Consider the following 21,943-nt stretch of genomic DNA (forward strand, 5'->3'; position numbering starts at 1 on the left):
GAATACCGTTTTCGGTTGCAGATAGGGAGTCGCACTTGAAAGCTATCGGACTATCATTGGAAAAACAGGTTCCTCTTGTGTTGAAAAGACATTTTGATTCGGTGAATAATGCTTTTCTTTCATCATAAACAACACATGGACCTATTCTAAGCAGAAGAAGAATGAGAGAATTGGGACAAAGGGCAGAGGGGTCGGGGTGCGAGGGTGGTGGTGGGGTTGGATGGGGCATAGAGGCGGGGGGGGGGGGGGGGGGTTGTAGGGGATCCCCACCTGTTCAAACCTTGTTGCGATCTAATAGGGGGGGAAACAGTGATAAAACACAAGGCACAGCACAGTTATGGACCCTTCCCACCCACACACACACGCACACGAATGTATCTTATAGTGCAAATACACAGGCGGACACAGACAAAATGAAGAACACAATTTGCATCAATATTGACAAAACTCAACACGACATTTCTTTTTTGTTTGTTTTTTTTGTTCTGTGAATGAAAATAGATCATGTGGAGAAGATATGTTGTTATTTGGCGGCGAATGATTGGGGGAAACTGACGGCCAAAGTATAGATGGGACCAGCTTTGGCCGCATAATGAACGGATAAAGAAGTGAGTGGTTGGATGATGAATGTCACGTGCCTGTCATTCCTGGAGCTAGCCTATAGAGCGTCGCAGTCCCGCCCCCCTACCAGGGCCCCGGAAATGATTCCCCGTTCATTTTCCTCATAGACATTTCAAAAAGTATTTATTTAAAGACCCTTTAAGCGTCGTACAAAGCCAACTCTTGTCGTGACAAATCATTTTTCGGGCCGAACAAATAATTAGAAAGAAGACGAAAACGGCAGGTTACAACACTTTTTTTTTGTTGTTTTTCTTCTTTGTAATTATTTGTTTGGTCCAAAATATTGTGTGTGTTGTCATGATTTGTCACGACTCGAGTTGGCTTTGTACGAGTTACGCTTATAAGGTCTTTCAATAAATACGTTTTGAAATGTCTATGAGGAAAAATGCATTGGGAATTATTTCCTGGGCCTGGCGTCGTCATGAAAGGGGGCGGGACTGCGACGCTCTATACCGCTGTCTGCCATCACTTGTGGACAGTGGCATGCACAGACATTTAGAGGGGCAGGTGCTCAAGTTAAAAAAGGGCACCTTGTGCAGCGCGTGGAACCGGCCGGTTGCCTTAATCTATTTTGGGCGGGAACCCCTTTTGGTGTTAGCATTATGTTATGCTTTAGCTATTGAAAAATAGCAGATCTACAAGCTCATAGCGCGCCACCGAGTGGCGCGCTACGAGCTTGTAGGTCTGCTATTTTTGAAAAAGAAAAAAAAAAGATTTTTTTTTTTTTTTTTTCCAAAAGGGCACATTGCCAAAAGGGCAGGGGGTGCTCTAGCACCCCCTAGTGTCTATCTGTGCACGCCACTGCTTGTGGATCGTCAGGCTCAGCTCTCAAATATATTGCACACAGTATGCTGCTTAAACGTCCAGGGTTTAAACACGAATAGTAAAAGAAGATAATATAGAGCACCGAAGTCTGACGTGATTTACACATCCTATACCAGGGTCACGTTCTTTCCCCTATTCTGAATTCTCATAGACTCCCCCCCCCCCCCAATTGCGTCAAATAAGAAGTGGGTTCCAAAAATAAACAAATGATCCTGGCGGTTTCCCTCATGTTGGATATGAAGAATCAACTGACTGCGAGAAAACACTATATGTTACTGCCTCCGAATTAGTTCAATGTTCGCTAGAAACGGACTGAATCAAGTGATGACTGATTGACATAATGGGCAGTATTATGCGTGTCTTAAGTACCAGGTCTTATGACTTAACCTAAGACCTGGAGGCGTGGTCAATGCCATTTGGCTATTCTGAGTGGCCAAATGGCTTGATCACGCCTCCAGGTCTTAAGTTAAGTAAGGTACCTGGTACTTAAGACACGCATAATACTGCCCAATGTATCTTACTGTATCTTAAAAATCAGAGCCACTCCTCCAACAATATCGCCAAGCTAGTTTGTTTATTTGTTTGGAACACCAATGTTATTTTCCGTAGAGAAATGACTTCCAGGGAACCAGGGCAACCAGGGAATCAGGACTTCTGTACTCTATGGTGTAGAATAAGCTGTGGTGGAAAAAGTACTCAATTGTTTTACTTAAGTAAAAGTACCAATACTGCAATTTAGAAGTACTTTGTTATAAGTAAAAGTACAGAATTGAAAATGTACTTGAGTAAAAGTACAAAAGTATCGGCATCAACATGTACTCATATTGCAGAATGTCCCATTTCACAAGTTCAAAATGTGTACTACAAAATCTATTGAAAATAGCCGAAATGTATAGGGTTGAAGTGGTTAATGTATGTTTTCAAATCAAAATTAAAATCGCCAAAGTAATTTAGTAACTAAAGTTTTCAAATAATTGTAGTGGAGTAAAAGTACAAATTCCTCAAAATTGTACTTAAGTACAGTACTTAAGTAAAAGTACTTAGTTACTTTCCACCACTGATAATAAGCAAATAACTGCTGATGAACAGACAGAATAAAGTGACATGGCACGGCTTCAGATTCTCACATGGACAAGAATCTACACTAGCCATGCGGTGCATCAGTGGTTCTCAACCTGGATCTGGATCGGGGATCACTTGAAAGTCTCCAAAGTGTCCATACTCCGTAGCCCCACCCACTTAACATGGCAGCATTCGTAGCCCCACCCACTTAACATGGCAGCATTCGTAGCCCCACCCACTTAACATGGCAGCATTCGTAGCCCCACCCACTTAACATGGAAGCATTCGTAGCCCCACCCACTTAACATGGCAGCCGTGCTAAGCGGTCAATCAATCGATTATCTTCCGGTTTTAAAGAAAGAAATACCTTGATTTCTTTTTTTAATCTTTTTTTTTTGGTTATTATTATTTGTGGTCTCACTTTACAATATCCCTTACGGCCCACAGGTGGGCCCCCGGGCCCACAAGGCTGAGAATCACCACTTGTACATCACCACAACTATACTATTACTAGCCCTTACCCGTTGTTAGATATTGCCCCCCCCTCCAACTAATAAATTAATTATTAATCATTAATGTGTAAAATCGGAAAAAGGGCTTCGTTAAGACCTCCATATTATTATGGTCAATGCCTGTGTGAAAAGTGGGCGTGATTGGTGCAGGCAGTGAGGAGATACGGCAGTGTTTCTGACAGACACACACATTCAGACATTCAGACATTGTCAGAATTCTATAGTATGCTGATGATATAGTATGATTTATAACTGAAAAGTTCCTGAAAGTGAACACAAACAGTCACAGGCCAATGGAGAGTGGCACAGCAATACACATGAATGAAATGACAGTATATGGTGGTCGGTCACAGAGCAGTCACAGCCACAAACCCGCAGCCGGGGGGGGTTGAGACACCGTACGTGGCTAACGGACGGACCCATACAGAATCATATACAGTATGTTCATGCTTGTGATCGACGGAGAAAGATCGATAGACACCAATGAGTATATACTCATGCCCTCCGGTTAACGGCTCGCGCCGCTACATTAGTGAGCCGTCCACTGAATTAATAATGGGAGAATGTGAAATTGATGGTATCATTCCAGCCTAGCGCAGCGCAGCGCAGGCAGCACATGACACATTATGAAGTAGTATACTGTGGTGGTGGTGGTGGTGATGGTGGAGGTGGAGCCGGGCGGGGTGCAGTGGTGGAGATGGTTCCCCCGTTGGAAGGCGGAGGGGTGGAGGATACAGATACAGAGTGATGGACAGATGGAGGTACACCAGTGTGTGAGCGTGAGCGAAGATATGGGCTGATGGAAGGAGGCCATGAGGAGTGTGCTCGGTACTGTACCCAGACAGGGCACGTCTTCGTGCGGACGGACGGACGGACGGATGGATGGATGGAGCAGCTGCACTGCATTAAAAGAGCCTTCTTAATGAGCCATTTCCTCACATATTAATTCTTGAAATGAATAAATAAATGGATGAACCAAAACGAAAAAAAAGGAAAAAATAAATCCATTCGAGAGGGTGCAAAAATTGTTCTGCCCAACGGGCGATTTGATTTTAGACTTTGATTTTAGGCCGAATTCAGATTCTCACACATTACATTAAAGTGACATTTCCAAGATCAGTTCCGATTCCAAAACTTTTCCATGACAAGGACCCCCACATTAAAAAAAAAATGTTAACATTAATGTGTCGCATCGCAACGTGTTGATAAAGCATTAAGATCGGTTTTAGAGCCTATACACGTAGACTACTGTAGCTTCAAGCTTGTATGGTGGTTCCTGGCACAAAATGATGTTAAGACGAGGGGGTTCCGCAGCCAAATACATGTTAATGTGGGGGTCCTTGACGTGGAAAGGTTTAAGAAGAACCATTGGTCTAAACACCAGTACGTGATGAAATTACTTGTTGAGATGGACTCTTTTTTTATTGCAGTGTAGGCCATGTTAACTCTCTCTCTCGCTCTCTCTCTCTCTCTCTCTCTCTCACACACACACACACACGTACGCATGCACGCACTCGCACGCACACGCACACACACACGCACAGACATGGACAGACGGGTAGGATGAGAGAGAGGTGAGAGAAGGCCATTACCCCATGAAGCTCCTTCAAACGATCCATGGCATTAAACAGAGGTCAGAGGTCAGAGGTGTCAGCATCACATACACAACACAACAGGACACGACTAAAGCACAGTTCATCGCTGTCGGACGGGAACCTTGTATATGTCAGGGGTTCTCAACGTTTTTGGCCGGGGACCCCCGGAAATGCTTTGGCAATGTCTCAGGACCCCCGCCCCGCCCCCTCCCGACCCCCAATATAAATTGACTGCTACAATAACCTTAACCCATTTTGGGCGGGAACCCCTTTTGGTGTTTTAAGCATTATGTTATAATTTAGCTATTGAAAAATAGCAGATCTACAAGCTCATAGCGCGCCACCGAGTGGCGCGCTACGAGCTTGTAGGTCTGCTATTTTTGAAAAATCATGAAAAAAAAAAAAAAAAAAAAACTTTTTTTTGAAAATAATTTGGGGACCCCCCAAACTAATTTGGTGACCCCCCGAGGGGTCGCGACCCACGGGTTGAGAACCCCTGGTATATGTAGTCAGAACCGTTGGGAAAAAAACAACCTGTGTGCCGTTGGGTCCAACCTATAGTTATTATGATTTTGTCGCAAGCTCTTGTTAATACTTTTCATTGTGTTAAAGATGGAGTGCCGCGATCCCACACACTTAGCATGAAGCACAACAAAGTAGGATTAATGAAAAATAAATAAAAAAGTTGAAATATGGAAATACGAGGTTTCTGCCTGACAGCAACGATTACAGGAAATTGCCAAGTGATGTCAAACAATTAGTAGTAGTAGTAGTAGTAGTAGTAGTAGTAGTAGTAGTAGTAGTATTATTATTTTTTAAGCGTGAATTTGACTTTTCAGTGACAAAGCTCATCCGTTTAAAACAGTGGGTTGCGCACATCCAGTTTGTTGCTGGTGTGTGCTGACAGTTCAAAAGAATATAAAAGTCTGCACAACAGCATTTCTCCCAAAGTGTTTAGTTGACTATACAGTTGGGTGCCACCGATATTGTCCCTTATCATTTGACCCATTTAGGCCTGACCTCAAAATTTAAAAAAAAAATCTTCTAAATCCTCCAGTTTTCTGAAATAAATATTTTCACGATTTTTCAAAAATAGCAGATCTACAAGCTCGTAGCGCGCCACTCGGTGGCGCGCTATGAGCTTGTAGATCTGCTATTTTTCAATAGCTAAATTATAACATAATGTTTAAAACACCAAAAGGGGTTCCCGCCCAAAATGGGTTAACTGTCCTTTTGCGCAGATCACGCAAACCTCAGCAAAAAGAAAAGGACAATATCGATGGCCTCCAACTGTATAAAACACATACAAAAACGTTTCGCCCAGTTGGCCTTCATCAGGGGGTGCCCTGAGGGGCCTTCATCAGGGGGTGCCCTGAGGGGGTGCCCTCAGGGGGTGCCCTGATGAAGGCCAACGGAACGCGGCATGGCTCTCCAACGCAAGGAAATCCCCACCGGGAAATGACGGAAAATATAATTGTCGATTAATTGCCATTAAAACATGAAATACACATTGTGATTCACACTGCCGTTGTTCATTACAGAGATGGACGTAAAGGGGGAAAAAAGGAGACGTTAAACTTACGAAAAAGCAAAAGCCACCAGTGCCCCACTGACCACTATGAAGTCCAGGATGTTCCACAGGTCCCTGAAGTAAGCTCCAGGGTGGAGGATCAGGCCCAGGTCCACCATCTACAACAAACACAACCCATGGTTCAAACACAGAATTCATCAATCATATAGAAGGTTAAAAGCAGGGTATACTTAATGTCAAGAACAAAAGGATATTGCTGACAGTGGTTACACAACAGTTTAACACGAAAAGGCCTTCCGAAATGAAATAAAGGTTTTCAGGCCTGCTTTAAAAGAGTCCAAGCCAGGGTCTGCGGTGCTCTGAAATGTATAGGAAGGCTCCACAGTAAATAAATAAATGGTAAATGGTGCATTTTTATATAGCGCCTTTATCCAAGGCGCTTTACATAGATTGTGCATTACATTCACCCATTCATACACCGATTGCGGCGGAAGCCATGCAAGGTACCAACCAGCACATCGGGAACAATTGTGGGTTTCAGTGTCTTGCCCAAGGACACTTCGACATGTAGACAGGAGGAGCCGGGATTCGAACCGCTGACCCATGGATCATTGGACGACCTGCTCTACCTCCTGAGCCACGGCCGCACAGTCACGGTGCCGAACAGAGGGCCCGGTCGGCCGGTCCCCCCCCCCCATGTCAGCAATGTAAAGGCCACACCAATGCAACTACTTGCTGTAGTAGTTGTAGTAGTAGTAGAATTGGAAGTTAATACAAATTAAGCTCTGCTAAAAGCCAAGTCAAAAACATGGGTCCTAAGCAAGGACTTAAAAACCTCGATGGACTGGACGGATAGAAGGGAAAGGCCATTCCAAAGCCTAGGGGTGGACACAGCAAAAGCACGGTCGCCCCTGGTTTTGAGTTGGGTAGTTCACCGGGTCAATAAAAGATGAAAGGTGAGCTGACCTCAAGGCTCTAGCCGCCGGTTTATGGGGGTCAATACGTTCAGCCAGGTATGGGGCCAGCCCATTGAGGGATTTAAAAGCAATTATCAACATTTTCAAATCTGCCCTACATTTGACAGGGAGCCAATGGCGTGAGGCCAGTACAGGGGAAATAATAGTCACGTTTCTTGTGTGCCTGTGAAGAGGCGCGCAGCAGCATTATGGACTAACTGCAGACGTCTGGCCAATGACTGGTCAATGCCAAAATATATAGTCCAAATTTGACTGAGGGACTGCCATTGGTTTATTTTTTAATTTGAATTATTTTTGTCATGTGAAAGCGGGGAATCATAGTTTCAAATTGACATATTGGTTGTTCAGTTTGACACACCAGTTTTGGAGATATGGCTTATAAAGTAATGTCTTGCAGAAAAACAGCGAGTTGAGAAAACAGGCTTGAAAGGTTCACTTCTGTGGACTCCAACATTACACCTATAGCTACATGTTTAAGCATTTATTTCATATTTAAATGTCGATTTCAGCTCTGACACTTATTTCAGACATGCTCTAGTATGTGAAGAGTCTGTGCCTGTGCTATTAACTCATTTTCACCTCTGGTGAAAAGCTGGAATTTGCGCGATGGCAGGCTCTCAGTCAAATCTGGTCACACATATAAGGAATGAGAGTAAAAGGTTCCTGGCGTTAACAGCGTTGAAAAACGGACTATAATGGTCACAGCGCATAGGGCCGGCCTTTGGCACCGGCTCTCTTATGGCCATCCTTCATACTGGAGTGCTCTGGGAACTGAAGTAATGACTTGCTCGGCACGCTGCCACCAAACTGAAATGAGGCCAAGAGATCAGTTTTCATACGGGACAGTCAGATATATTATAATCGTCACAGTTCAAAGTAGAGGTAAAAGTAGGAGCAGGGACCTCGCGATACGGTATGTGAGTCTACACTGCAGCACTGTCGCTCTTAAAGACATCAAATGTCTCTTTTGGGACATCTGCTAAAACGTTGGGGAACCACTGCAATGAGGATTTCACCTGGACAGGGCCCTAACCCTAACTGGGCCCTACCAGGGCCCTACCCGGGCCCTACCAGGGCCCTACCTGGGCCCTACCAGGGCCCTACCTGGGCCCTACCAGGGCCCTAACCCTAACTGGGCCCTAACAGGGCCATACCAGGGCCCTAACAGGGCCCTAACAGGGCCATACCAGGGCCCTAACAGGGCCCTAACAGGGCCCTACCTGGGGCCTAACAGGGCCCTAACAGGGCCCTAACTGGGCCCTAACAGGGCCCCCTAACTGGGCCCTACCAGGGCCCTACCAGGGCCCTAACCCTACCTGGGCCCTACCAGGGCCCTAACCCTAACTGGGCCCTACCTGGGCCCTACCTGGGCCCTAACAGGGCCCTAACTGGGCCCTAACAGGGCCCCCTAACTGGGCCCTACCAGGGCCCTACCAGGGCCCTAACCCTACCTGGGCCCTACCAGGGCCCTAACCCTAACTGGGCCCTACCTGGGCCCTAACAGGGCCCTAACAGGGCCCTAACTGTGCCCTACCTGGGCCCTAACAGGGCCCCCTAACTGGGCCCTAACAGGGCCCTACCTGGGCCCTAACAGGGCCCCCTAACTGGGCCCTACCAGGGCCCTAACCCTACCAGGGCCCTAACAGGGCCCTACCAGGGCCCTAACAGGGTCCTACCTGGGCCAGCCCAAGGCCCCGCCTGGCCTTACTAATTAGCACACATTTTACGCCCTACCCGGCCCAAAAACGTCATGGGCATCCCAGACCTGTTGTTTCAGCGCTTCTCGCACGTCTTACAGTTACTGGTAATAATACAAAAAATCACACCTGTGTGAACTGAGTGGTGTAAGGTCTTATATAGCCTGATCAGCTGTGGTCTGACGTAATGTCTGATGTAATGAAATCACACCCGTGTGAACTGAGTGACCACTTTCCTAGATCTAGCAACCATGCTCATTTTTTGGTACGAACAGACAGACAGACAGACAGACAGACACGTAAACTAACAAAGCCAGTCGTAGGAGTGGTTTACACCACTCAAAAATAATAATAATAATAATAAGTCTATTATTATGCATGTACATACCTTGATCACCATTTCAAAAGTGAAAACGCCAGTGAAGACATAGTCCAAATACTTGAGCACCTGCACAGGGATACAAACATCATCTCAGGATGAACATGTACACTCTGTGTGTGTGTGTGTGTGTGTGTGTGTGTGTGTGTGTGTGTGTGTGTGTGTGTGTGTGTGTGTGTGTGTGTGTGTGTGTGTGTGTGTGTGTGTGTGTGTGTGTGTGTGTGTGTGTGTGTGTGTGTGTGTGCGTGCGTGCGTGCGTGCGTGCGTGCGTGCGTGCGTGCGTGCGTGCGTGCGTGCGTGCGTGCGTGTGCGTGCGTGCGTGCGTGCATGCGTGCGTGCGTGCGTGCGTATATAATGGCTGAGGCCTACGGAAGCTTTTAACATTGGTCCGGTTCCTATAGCAACGCCCCACCGTTCCAACTATGGGATTGCAAATATAATCCTATAGTGCAAACCAGTTGAAAGGAGGATTTTCAAACCTCCATAAGTCCGACTCTAGGATCGCTGTCCTTGGTGGATTTTCTGCCATCCACATTTCGGATTTAATTTGTGCCTTTGTGCTTCTGACGAAAGGTAAACAGTGTGTGCTTGTTCCAATGTGTAGCGAGTGGGCGGGCAAACTCCGTCTTTTAAAGGAGCATTCAGTGATTTGGAAAAGACCCCAGTCCTCCCGGTAACAAGATGTGCACATGCACACGCTCTACAGTGGGGGAAGTACAACAGACCAACAGCACGTGCACCAAGGCCTGCCCCACTCGATCATGATTGGAGGAAGGCCCCTCTCATCCTGATTGGATGAAGGCTTTGCCACCCAAAGCCCAAACCGAAACTAGGGTTTTTTGACCCCAGGGGCTCACTGGGGACAGGGAGGAACTCCTTATATGGTCAGCACACTTTATAGTAGGGAGGATTATCCAAAAAGTAAGAAAAAATAAGTGATATTTGAATTAAGTGAAATCACTGAATATCCCTTTTAAAGTGAGTAGAGATAGAGTTAAGAGTGTGTCAATGCAATATAACTACTAGATCTGCAGTGGTGGGAGATTTGGGGCTCCATTTTCGTCACCGCTGGCGCTAAACCCCTTACCCCTAAACTTCTTTGCCTTTTTTTCCTATTTTGCAAAACATTTTTGAATAGTTAAAATGGCCAGTCTACAAGCTCACAACGTGTCAATGTAGACTGTAGAGGCTAGCTGAACTATTCAAAAATGTTTTTCAAAATAGTAAAAAAGGCAAAGAAGTTTAGGGATAAGGGGTTTAGCGGTGACGGAAATGGAGCCCATGGTCTCGTCACTCTTCCATTGAGAAAATGTTGAGGTTTTCAACCAGTGGTCCGGGGACCACCAGTGGTCCCTGAGGGGGTTCCAGGTGGTCCCCAACCAAATGATGATGTACAGTTGGTAACCAAATGGACTCTTATATAGATCTTTAACTCTTGAGAGCGTAAAATGAAACCAAATCCATTTACAATTTAAAGAGCTACATTATTGTTAAAAATCAGCATTACTTAATTTACAAGAAGTCTACACAATTAGAGAATGTAGAAGAACTATATTTGTATCTCTCCTAATGGTACCTAATGTACCTAATGGTACCACTACCAACATCAATACAGCATGGATAATATTCTTATAGTTTTTGGGCCTGAGAGGTTAAATGTCATGAAATGGTCCATGGCTCCGTGGCTCAAATGCAGAATAAAAAATGGGCCTTGATATGAAAATGGTTGAAAAAACCACTGCATTAGAAGCATTGTCTGAAGCTCATAAGAATTACACTAGAATTAGTGCTGCCTGGAGCTCATGAGAATTACACTAGAAGTAGTGCTGCCTGGAGCTCATGAGAATTACACTAGAAGTAGTGCTGCCTGGAGCTCATGAGAATTACACTAGAAGTAGTGCTGCCTGGAGCTCATGAGAATTACACTAGAAGTAGTGCTGCCTGGAGCTCATGAGAATTACACTAGAAGTAGTGCTGCCTGGAGCCCATGAGAATTACACTAGAAGTAGTGCTGCCTGGAGCTCATGAGAATTACACTAGAAGTAGTGCTGCCTGGAGCTCATGAGAATTACACTAGAAGTAGTGCTGCCTGGAGCTCATGGGAATTACACTAGAAGTAGTGCTGCCTGGAGCCCATGAGAATTACACTAGAAGTAGTGCTGCCTGGAGCTCATGGGAATTACACTAGAAGTAGTGCTGCCTGGAGCCCATGAGAATTACACTAGAAGTAGTGCTGCCTGGAGCTCATGAGAATTACACTAGAAGTAGTGCTGCCTGGAGCTCATGAGAATTACACTAGAAGTAGTGCTGCCTGGAGCCCATGAGAATTACACTAGAAGTAGTGCTGCCTGGAGCCCATGAGAATTACGCTAGAAGTAGTGCTGCCTGGAGCTCATGAGAATTACACTAGAAGTAGTGCTGCCTGGAGCCCATGAGCAGAACATCTTCTCTTGGCCAAGCGGGGAATTCCCTCTCGTTTGAAGCACTAGTAGATGTTTGTTTGGACAATAAATTGTATCTTGTGGTTTTTTTAATAATTGACCGATTTGATCTGATTTTGATGTGACATAATTGAATTCAGATGCTTTAAGATAAAGCATTTCAAATGTGTATGTATGTGTGTGTGTGCGTGCGTGCGTGCGTGCGTGCGTGCGTGCGTGCGTGCGTGCGTGCGTGCGTGCGTGTCTCACTTGGTTGAACGGGACGTCAGGCTGGACAGGGTCCTCCGCAGCCAAAGCAATGCTACTCATTGCGATCACTACCAGAATACACATCTCAAAATAGCGTAGGCTCACGATGTAGTGACACAACCTCCTCACTCTGGGGCGAGAGAGATAGGGAGAGGGAGAGAGAGAGAGAGGGGGGTGAGGGGGGGGAAGAGTAGGAGAGGGAGAAAGACAGTCAAAGAAATACCCAGAAAGGCATACATTTCATACATTTCATGTACCATAAATACAATTCATGAAGTCATAAGAATTTACACAACATACAGTATGGATGTACACACTTTGCATGGTTTGATAAGAGTGGGTGGGCGATATGGTGATAAATATCGTCGAGACAATACAATGTTTCCACGATATGCCGGTTCAGAGATATCGTACACCGGTATATCGTGATACAGTGCATGCATCGCACATTCTATATGATTTGCAGTTATATATTATTTTATACTTCTAATTGGTCTGTTACTCCTTTTTCTATTAGTTTTTGTTACCTTGTAGGTGGTTGTACTGTTAAGTAGAAAAATGCTTGAAATATCGTGATAATAGTGTGTATCGTGATACTGCTTGAAAAAATATTGTGATATTTTTTGTAAGCCCACCCCTAATATACGGATGGCTACTCTACTAGATGCACGCACGCACGCACGCACGCACGCACGCACTTTCGAGGCACTTATTTTGTATGTTTATATATTCAAAAATAGCTCGTAGATCAACTATTTTCTCTATGTTGTGCTTAAAATATGGAGATAACAGCAGTGCACAACCTGCGGTGGCTTCACCAGTTGGTGGATGCAGCATACTATCAAATAGAACATAAATAATACTAATAGAAACATAAATACAAAAGAACGGGACCCAAAGGCCTCCCTGCTTGGCACTCAGCATCAAGGGTTCGATTGGGGGGGGGGGGGGTTACATCAACTAATCAAATGATTCCCGAGCGCGGCACGGCTGTGGCTCACTGCTCCAAGAGATGGGTCGAATGCGGAGAACACATTTCGCATTCAGCAATGTAGTATGTGACAACAATAATGACAAATAGTAGGACTTTAATCTTTAATTAATGCCATCTTTGAAGAACGGTGGGGCATCATGGACATTTGTCGTTTTGAGATGATTTGCCCTCTATGGAAACTCCAGACCATAGTTAATAAATGAACAATACAAATGGGAAGTGGACTGGCCAAACAATATCTGCTATTGCGGTCTAAATGTCATATCGATTATTTATGCTGCAGCAGCCAGACAATGAAGAATTATACCACTTATAAACACTGAACCCATAGACTATAGTAGATTGTGTGACCAGCTATTAACCCATTTTGACCTGAGATCAGATTCTAAAAATGTCTTCTACATCCTGACAGTTTTCTGAAAAAGCTATGTTTCTATGTCAGTGGTTCTTTGATTTTTCAAAAATAGCAGACCTACAAGCTCGTAGCGCGCCACTCGGTGGCGCGCTACGAGCTTGTAGATCTGCTATTTTTCAATAGCTAAAGCATAACATAATGCTAACACCAAAAGGGGTTCCTCCCGCCCAAAATGGGTTAAACCAAGCGATTTCACCGTCAGACAGTGCCTGTGTGTCACTGTGACTATAAAATAGCTCAAGGCTGTATTGCTGATTACTTAGCTTAGGACCCCCGCAGTGGTGTCCGGTTAGAACTTAAACCAGGATGCTTTGACTTCTGCCTTCTCCCTGAAGCCGACCCTCTATATATTCTCCGACCAGGCTTGTCACGATGACTAAGCCAGTTAGATCTATCCATATATGGTTCTATCCATATATGGTTCTACCATATCTATCGATATCAGCACTAGGTCGGCTCGGGCCCAAATATAGGGATTGTCATACTAAACATGTCATATATCATATAGCCCAACGTCCTAGTCAGAGTCTTCGTTACAGCCACCCCAGATTTCACGTTGAAATCTATACCGCATCCAGAAGACTCAGACAATTGTCCTTTCTTTCGGCTAGGTTCTAACAGGCCAGGCCTGGTAGTTATCCAGCAAGGGAGGCTCTCGAAGATGTTAATCTCTCTCCATTAGTCTGCTGACGATCTGTGTATGCTCACAATCCAAGCTATTTGGCGATCAATGCTCCCTCAATATTATTGACTTGGTTTGGCTGTACGGCAGGAGATACCTCAGAAGATACAGCCACCCCGTGCAAAACTTGAAGATCTCTCATGATTCTGATACGCAACTCTTCAGGTTGACCCCTCAATCCGACTTGGCAACTGTGTGTAACAAAATGGTTCGCCCCGAACCATCATCCAGAACTGCATATCCTTCCATTACTTTGCCATAATTGCAAATTAGAACTAACATGACATTTCTCCCTTTAGGCGGTGGATAGCCCACATGCAAGGACTCTCCTGCTATAGTCAAGATTGTAAAAGCTGGCTGCGGTAATTCCTCTTGTCCCGTCTCAATCTTAGGTGTCCTAGGGTTCCGCAAATGTTCATCTGCTCTCCGGTTCAACCGGGTCCGGCTCCTATTAATACTGTGAAAAGCCAGAGGGTGCCTTCCACCACAGTTCACTCCTAGTCTGTAGTTTACAGTTTCTTGCCTGATGACGACGTCCATTGCTGATAATAACACAGCTTCATCTGTCATATCAAATCTCGTTTCGCCATTCGTCGTTTAAACCTGCCGCATACCCCAAGATGGTGTGTGCCGTTATTACAGTACTGACAATGCGGCTTCTTGCCGTCTTGCTGGTTACTTGGTGTACGATCGGCAGAATTGGGTGCTACTACCGTACCATGCATGATGACTGTTCGTCTCCGGTTATGCTCATGGTCATTTCTGCGAGAGTGGCCGTCCAGCCTCCTTGCTGGACTACTTCGGTCCCTATGAACCTGGACTTCTGGTCTGTCAGCTTGCACTTTCATCTCGATATCCTATCGGTGAACGAGGCCGCTGCCGTCCTCCGACTGCTCCAACGTCTATGGGAGGGTTGATATAGCTCCGATGCCCTTGCATCATCATGCTGTCCAGACAATGCTCTCATGATATCCACCAGAGCCTTCTGGCCCTAATGACATATAAGGCTCTAGGTGAAAGCCTTCGTTACACTCTGCCACCCCCAGATTTCCCATGGAAATCTGTACCATATCTAGAAGGCTTGAGCAGTAGACCCCTCAGGCCACCCCACTACAAGCATACGGAGGCTTGAACCTCAAGCGTCAGCCATTCAGACCACCCCATTGAGGGCGTCCAGGCGTCCCGCTTTCTTCCTTTGACGTTACGGTGGGTCATACAAACCTCAAGATCAAATCACATGCCACCCATTAAGGGCGTTCCCTGTCAACGGGTCAGAGTCAGCCAATCCATGCAGTTCCAGTTTGAAGTAACGCCCTCTTGACCGTATCAAAGGTGGTCCACAACTTCGGACCCAGGCTTCTACAACACCACGCCATCACTTCAACCCTGGCGTCTACAACACGACGCCATCACTTCGACCCTGGCGTCTACAACACGACGCCATCACTTCAGCCCTGGCGTCTACAAGACCACGCCACCACTTCGACCCTGGCGTCTACAACACCACGCCACCACTTCGACCCTGGCGTCTACAACACGACGCCATCACTTAAATCCTGGCTACTTTCAGGGAGGTGATCATATCCAGTGCTCTCTCTCTCTCTCCTGCACATCACCAGTACTCTGCACATCACCAGTGCTCTCTCTCCTGCACCTCACCAGTGCTCTCTCTCCTGCACATCACCAGTGCTCTGCACATCACCAGTGCTCTCTCTTTCCTGCACATCACCAGTGCTCTCTGACTCTAAGGGCCGGGGAGGTCTCACGGCTCCGAGATTCTGGCATCCAGATTCTGGTAACCGGGTGGGTCTCACAGCTTCGAGACGCTGCTGCTCACCTAGGGAGCAGCCAGGACCGCCAGAGCGTTCATGCTCTGGCGGCAACAGAGTGCAATCTCACCACTTCGAGATGCTGCTGCTCACCTGCGGAGCAGCCAGGACCGCCAGAGCGTTCATGCTCTGGCGGCAACAGAGTGGGTCTCACAGCTTCGAGACCCTGCTGCTCACCTAAGGAGCAGCCAGGACCGCCAGAGCGTTCATGCTCTGGCGGCAACAGAGTGCAATCTCACCACTTCGAGATGCTGCTGCTCACCTGCGGAGCAGCCAGGACCGCCAGAGCGTTCATGCTCTGGCGGCAACAGAGTGGGTCTCACAGCTTCGAGACCCTGCTGCTCACCTAAGGAGCAGCCAGGACCGCCAGAGCGTTCATGCTCTGGCGGCAACAGAGTGCAATCTCACCACTTCGAGATGCTGCTGCTCACCTGCGGAGCAGCCAGGACCGCCAGAGCGTTCATGCTCTGGCGGCAACAGAGTGGGTCTCACAGCTTCGAGACCCTGCTGCTCACCTAAGGAGCAGCCAGGACCGCCAGAGCGTTCATGCTCTGGCGGCAACAGAGTGCATCTCACCACTTCGAGATGCTGCTGCTCACCTGCGGAGCAGCCAGGACTGCCAGAGTGTTCAGACTCTGGCAGCGACTGGGTTACCAACTGGTTAGAATCTTGCCACTGAGTCATAGAAGCTACTCAAGGTATATGGGTTGTAAAGCCAGATACCTTGGTTCGTATGTGTCTGGAAGACTTCAACATCCCGTTACTGCGGCAAGCCCTAATCCGTACTCAAGAAGGACCATATAAAATAGCTCAAGGCTGTATTGCTGATTACTTAGCTTAGGACCCCCGCAGTGGTGTCCGGTTAGAACTTAAACCAGGATGCTTTGACTTCTGCCTTCTCCCTGAAGCCGACCCTCTATATATTCTCCGACCAGGCTTGTCACGATGACTAAGCCAGTTAGATCTATCCATATATGGTTCTATCCATATATGGTTCTACCATATCTATCGATATCAGCACTAGGTCGGCTCGGGCCCAAATATAGGGATTGTCATACTAAACATGTCATATATCATATAGCCCAACGTCCTAGTCAGAGTCTTCGTTACAGTGACAGTTATAGCCTGAAGGTGTATGTAGTCACACCACCAGACGTGATCAAAATAAATAATCACGTTGCTCGAATCGCGCCCGGGAAGCTTGTCATTTTCGGTTGAAGCAATATTTCCCCCCCCCCACACACACACACACACACACACACACACACACACACACACACACACACACACACACACACACACACACACACACACACACACACACACACACACACACACACACACACTGGCTGTTACTCTGTTCACTGTGGTGCAAATCCATGGGTTGGAAAAATGTTCCACCTTGCACAAGTTACACAATTACGCAATTCGCGTAATTGTCTATAAACAAGAGGTCATACATGGATGTACAGTAATGTGGGTCGGTTCAACTCACAGATTGGTCTGTCCGAAGACGAACATGGAGCTGTACGGCAGGATTGGTTTGGGTCCACACTGGCTCAAGTCCTCCAGGATCTTCTCATTCATGGGCATGGTCTCACAGTCCATACTGTTCACTGCAGGGAGAGATTGATGGACGCACATTAGGGCATTCACTTCTAGTCATTTTTACTAGTTGACTAGTTGCCTAGTTTACTAGTCGACTAGTCGTTTAACTACCTATTACCTATTATGTAAAAAATATATATATTTGTTTTCTTTTTTTTTTATAAATATTTGTACATTGAAAAACTGTGTACATGGTGACTATAACTATAATCTACCTGATCTTTTTTTTCTTCTTATCAACTAGTCAACTAGTACCAACAAGGTCGACTAGTGGATTTACTAGTGGACTAGTAAACTAGTCGACTAGTAAACTAGTCGACTAGTTGCTTAATGCCCTAACGCACATGTGACGGCATGTTATGTATGACGTGGCGTGTGGTGTTATATGCACCAGGCGCACCAGTGTCGTTTTTGGCAGCACATTTTGATTTTAGTTTTAGTCGTAGTCTCTTCAATAGTTTTAATTTAGTTTTAGTCACATTTTAGTCACCTGGAATGTTTTGGTGTTTTAGTCTAGTTTTAGTCGACTAAATGTCATAAGATTTTAGTCGACTAAATCTACAGTTGATTTAGCAGACTAAAATGTGTTTTGGCGGGCCTTGATGCCGTCGTAAAAGGCTGATTTTACACTTGCTGAAAATAGCCGATCTACAAGCTCGCGCTGCGACGCGTTGTGAGCCTGTAGATCTGATATTTTCAGCATGCAACCAAGTGTAAAATGACTTATACTGCATCTCTTGTCCACTAGTCCCTTCCTAACATTTTAGTCTAGTTTTTATTTGTTGACGAAATCGTCAGTATATTTAGTCTTAGTTTTAGTCATCATAGCTTAGTTTTCATTTAGTTTCCATTTAGTTTTCGTCAGTGAATAAAGGTAGTCGACGGACATTTTTCGTCTTAGTTTTAGTCGACGAAAACAACACTGTTTTCAACCGTCCTTGAGAGAGGGTTCCAAGGTAGTTCCCAGCTAAAACAACACTGTTTTCAACCATCCTTGAGAGAGGGTTCCAAGGTGGTTCCCAGCTAAAACAACACTGTTTTCAACCGTCCTTGAGAGAGGGTTCCAAGGTGGTTCCCAGCTAAAACAACACTGTTTTCAACCGTCCTTGAGAGAGGGTTCCAAGGTGGTTCCCAGCTAAAACAACACCGTTTTCAACCGTCCTTGAGAGGGTTCCAAGGTGGTTCCCAGCTAAAACAACACTGTTTTCAACCGTCCTTGATAGGGTTCCAAGGTGGTTCCCAGCTAAAACAACACTGTTTTCAACCGTCCTTGAGAGGGTTCCAAGGTGGTTCCCATCTAAAACAACACTGTTTTCAACCGTCCTTGATAGGGTTCCAAGGTGGTTCCCAGCTAAAACAACACTGTTTTCAACCATCCTTGAGAGAGGGTTCCAAGGTGGTTCCCAGCTAAAACAACACTGTTTTCAACCGTCCTTGAGAGAGGGTTCCAAGGTGGTTCCCAGCTAAAACAACACTGTTTTCAACCGTCCTTGAGAGAGGGTTCCAAGGTGGTTCCCAGCTAAAACAACACTGTTTTCAACCATCCTTGAGAGGGTTCCAAGGTGGTTCCCAGCTAAAACAACACTGTTTTCAACCATCCTTGAGAGGGTTCCAAGGTGGTTCCCAGCTAAAACAACACTGTTTTCAACCGTCCTTGAGAGAGGGTTCCAAGGTGGTTCCCAGCTAAAACAACACTGTTTTCAACCGTCCTTGAGAGAGGGTTCCAAGGTGGTTCCCAGCTAAAACAACACTGTTTTCAACCGTCCTTGAGAGAGGGTTCCAAGGTGGTTCCCAGCTAAAACAACACCGTTTTCAACCGTCCTTGAGAGGGTTCCAAGGTGGTTCCCAGCTAAAACAACACTGTTTTCAACCGTCCTTGAGAGAGGGTTCCAAGGTGGTTCCCAGCTAAAACAACACTGTTTTCAACCGTCCTTGAGAGGGTTCCAAGGTGGTTCCCAGCTAAAACAACACCGTTTTCAACCGTCCTTGAGAGGGTTCCACGGTGGTTCCCAGCTAAAACAACACTGTCTTCAACCGTCCTTGAGAGAGGGTTCCAAGGTGGTTCCCAGCTAAAACAACACTGTTTTCAACCGTCCTTGAGAGGGTTCCACGGTGGTTCCCAGCTAAAACAACACTGTTTTCAACCGTCCTTGAGAGAGGGTTCCAAGGTGGTTCCCAGCTAAAACAACACCGTTTTCAACCGTCCTTGAGAGAGGGTTCCAAGGTGGTTCCCAGCTAAAACAACACTGTCTTCAACCGTCCTTGAGAGGGTTCCAAGGTGGTTCCCAGCTAAAACAACACTGTTTTCAACCGTCCTTGAGAGGGTTCCAAGGTGGTTCCCAGCTAAAACAACACTGTTTTCAACCGTCCTTGAGAGAGGGTTCCAAGGTGGTTCCCAGCTAAAACAACACTGTTTTCAACCGTCCTTGAGAGGGTTCCAAGGTGGTTCCCAGCTAAAACAACACTGTTTTCAACCGTCCTTGAGAGAGGGTTCCAAGGTGGTTCCCAGCTAAAACAACACTGTTTTCAACCGTCCTTGAGAGAGGGTTCCAAGGTGGTTCCCAGCTAAAACAACACTGTTTTCAACCGTCCTTGAGAGAGGGTTCCAAGGTGGTTCCCAGCTAAAACAACACTGTTTTCAACCGTCCTTGAGAGAGGGTTCCAAGGTGGTTCCCAGCTAAAACAACACTGTTTTCAACCGTCCTTGAGAGAGGGTTCCAAGGTGGTTCCCAGCTAAAACAACACTGTTTTCAACCGTCCTTGAGAGAGGGTTCCAAGGTGGTTCCCAGCTAAAACAACACTGTTTTCAACCGTCCTTGAGAGAGGGTTCCAAGGTGGTTCCCAGCTAAAACAACACTGTTTTCAACCGTCCTTGAGAGAGGGTTCCAAGGTGGTTCCCAGCTAAAACAACACTGTTTTCAACCGTCCTTGAGAGAGGGTTCCAAGGTGGTTCCCAGCTAAAACAACACTGTTTTCAACCGTCCTTGAGAGAGGGTTCCAAGGTGGTTCCCAGCTAAAACAACACTGTTTTCAACCGTCCTTGAGAGAGGGTTCCAAGGTGGTTCCCAGCTAAAACAACACCGTTTTCAACCGTCCTTGAGAGGGTTCCAAGGTGGTTCCCAGCTAAAACAACACTGTTTTCAACCGTCCTTGAGAGAGGGTTCCAAGGTGGTTCCCAGCTAAAACAACACTGTTTTCAACCGTCCTTGAGAGGGTTCCAAGGTGGTTCCCAGCTAAAACAACACCGTTTTCAACCGTCCTTGAGAGGGTTCCAAGGTGGTTCCCAGCTAAAACAACACTGTTTTCAACCGTCCTTGAGAGAGGGTTCCAAGGTGGTTCCCAGCTAAAACAACACTGTTTTCAACCGTCCTTGAGAGGGTTCCAAGGTGGTTCCCAGCTAAAACAACACTGTTTTCAACCGTCCTTGAGAGGGTTCCAAGGTGGTTCCCAGCTAAAACAACACTGTTTTCAACCGTCCTTGAGAGGGTTCCAAGGTGGTTCCCAGCTAAAACAACACTGTTTTCAACCGTCCTTGAGAGGGTTCCAAGGTGGTTCCCAGCTAAAACAACACTGTTTTCAACCGTCCTTGAGAGAGGGTTCCAAGGTGGTTCCCAGCTAAAACAACACTGTCTTCAACCGTCCTTGAGAGAGGGTTCCAAGGTGGTTCCCAGCTAAAACAACACTGTTTTCAACCGTCCTTGAGAGAGGGTTCCAAGGTGGTTCCCAGCTAAAACAACACTGTCTTCAACCGTCCTTGAGAGAGGGTTCCAAGGTGGTTCCCAGCTAAAACAACACTGTTTTCAACCGTCCTTGAGAGAGGGTTCCAAGGTGGTTCCCAGCTAAAACAACACTGTTTTCAACCGTCCTTGAGAGAGGGTTCCAAGGTGGTTCCCAGCTAAAACAACACTGTTTTCAACCGTCCTTGAGAGAGGGTTCCAAGGTGGTTCCCAGCTAAAACAACACTGTTTTCAACCGTCCTTGAGAGAGGGTTCCAAGGTGGTTCCCAGCTAAAACAACACTGTTTTCAACCGTCCTTGAGAGAGGGTTCCAAGGTGGTTCCCAGCTAAAACAACACTGTTTTCAACCGTCCTTGAGAGGGTTCCACGGTGGTTCCCAGCTAAAACAACACTGTTTTCAACCGTCCTTGAGAGAGGGTTCCAAGGTGGTTCCCAGCTAAAACAACACTGTTTTCAACCGTCCTTGAGAGGGTTCCACGGTGGTTCCCAGCTAAAACAACACTGTTTTCAACCGTCCTTGAGAGAGGGTTCCAAGGTGGTTCCCAGCTAAAACAACACTGTTTTCAACCGTCCTTGAGAGAGGGTTCCAAGGTGGTTCCCAGCTAAAACAACACCGTTTTCAACCGTCCTTGAGAGGGTTCCAAGGTGGTTCCCAGCTAAAACAACACTGTTTTCAACCGTCCTTGAGAGAGGGTTCCAAGGTGGTTCCCAGCTAAAACAACACTGTTTTCAACCGTCCTTGAGAGGGTTCCAAGGTGGTTCCCAGCTAAAACAACACCGTTTTCAACC

General features: G+C 46.3%; 1 protein-coding gene across 1 annotated transcript in view; it reads right to left on the reverse strand.

The window, feature by feature from the left end:
• LOC306934453 (voltage-dependent N-type calcium channel subunit alpha-1B-like) overlaps positions 1-21,943 on the reverse strand; it is a gene marked incomplete at its 3' end in the record, with an annotated part of 212,124 nt that overhangs the window by 61,740 nt on the left and 128,441 nt on the right. The window contains 4 exon segments of the mRNA XM_079517021.1: positions 6,198-6,304; positions 9,209-9,268; positions 11,890-12,019; positions 17,305-17,425. Of these exon segments, the coding sequence (XP_079373147.1) occupies positions 6,198-6,304; positions 9,209-9,268; positions 11,890-12,019; positions 17,305-17,425 (418 nt within the window).

This window comes from Electrona antarctica, assembly GCF_951216825.1.
Source record: "Electrona antarctica genome assembly, chromosome: 12".
NCBI lineage: Eukaryota > Metazoa > Chordata > Actinopteri > Myctophiformes > Myctophidae > Electrona > Electrona antarctica.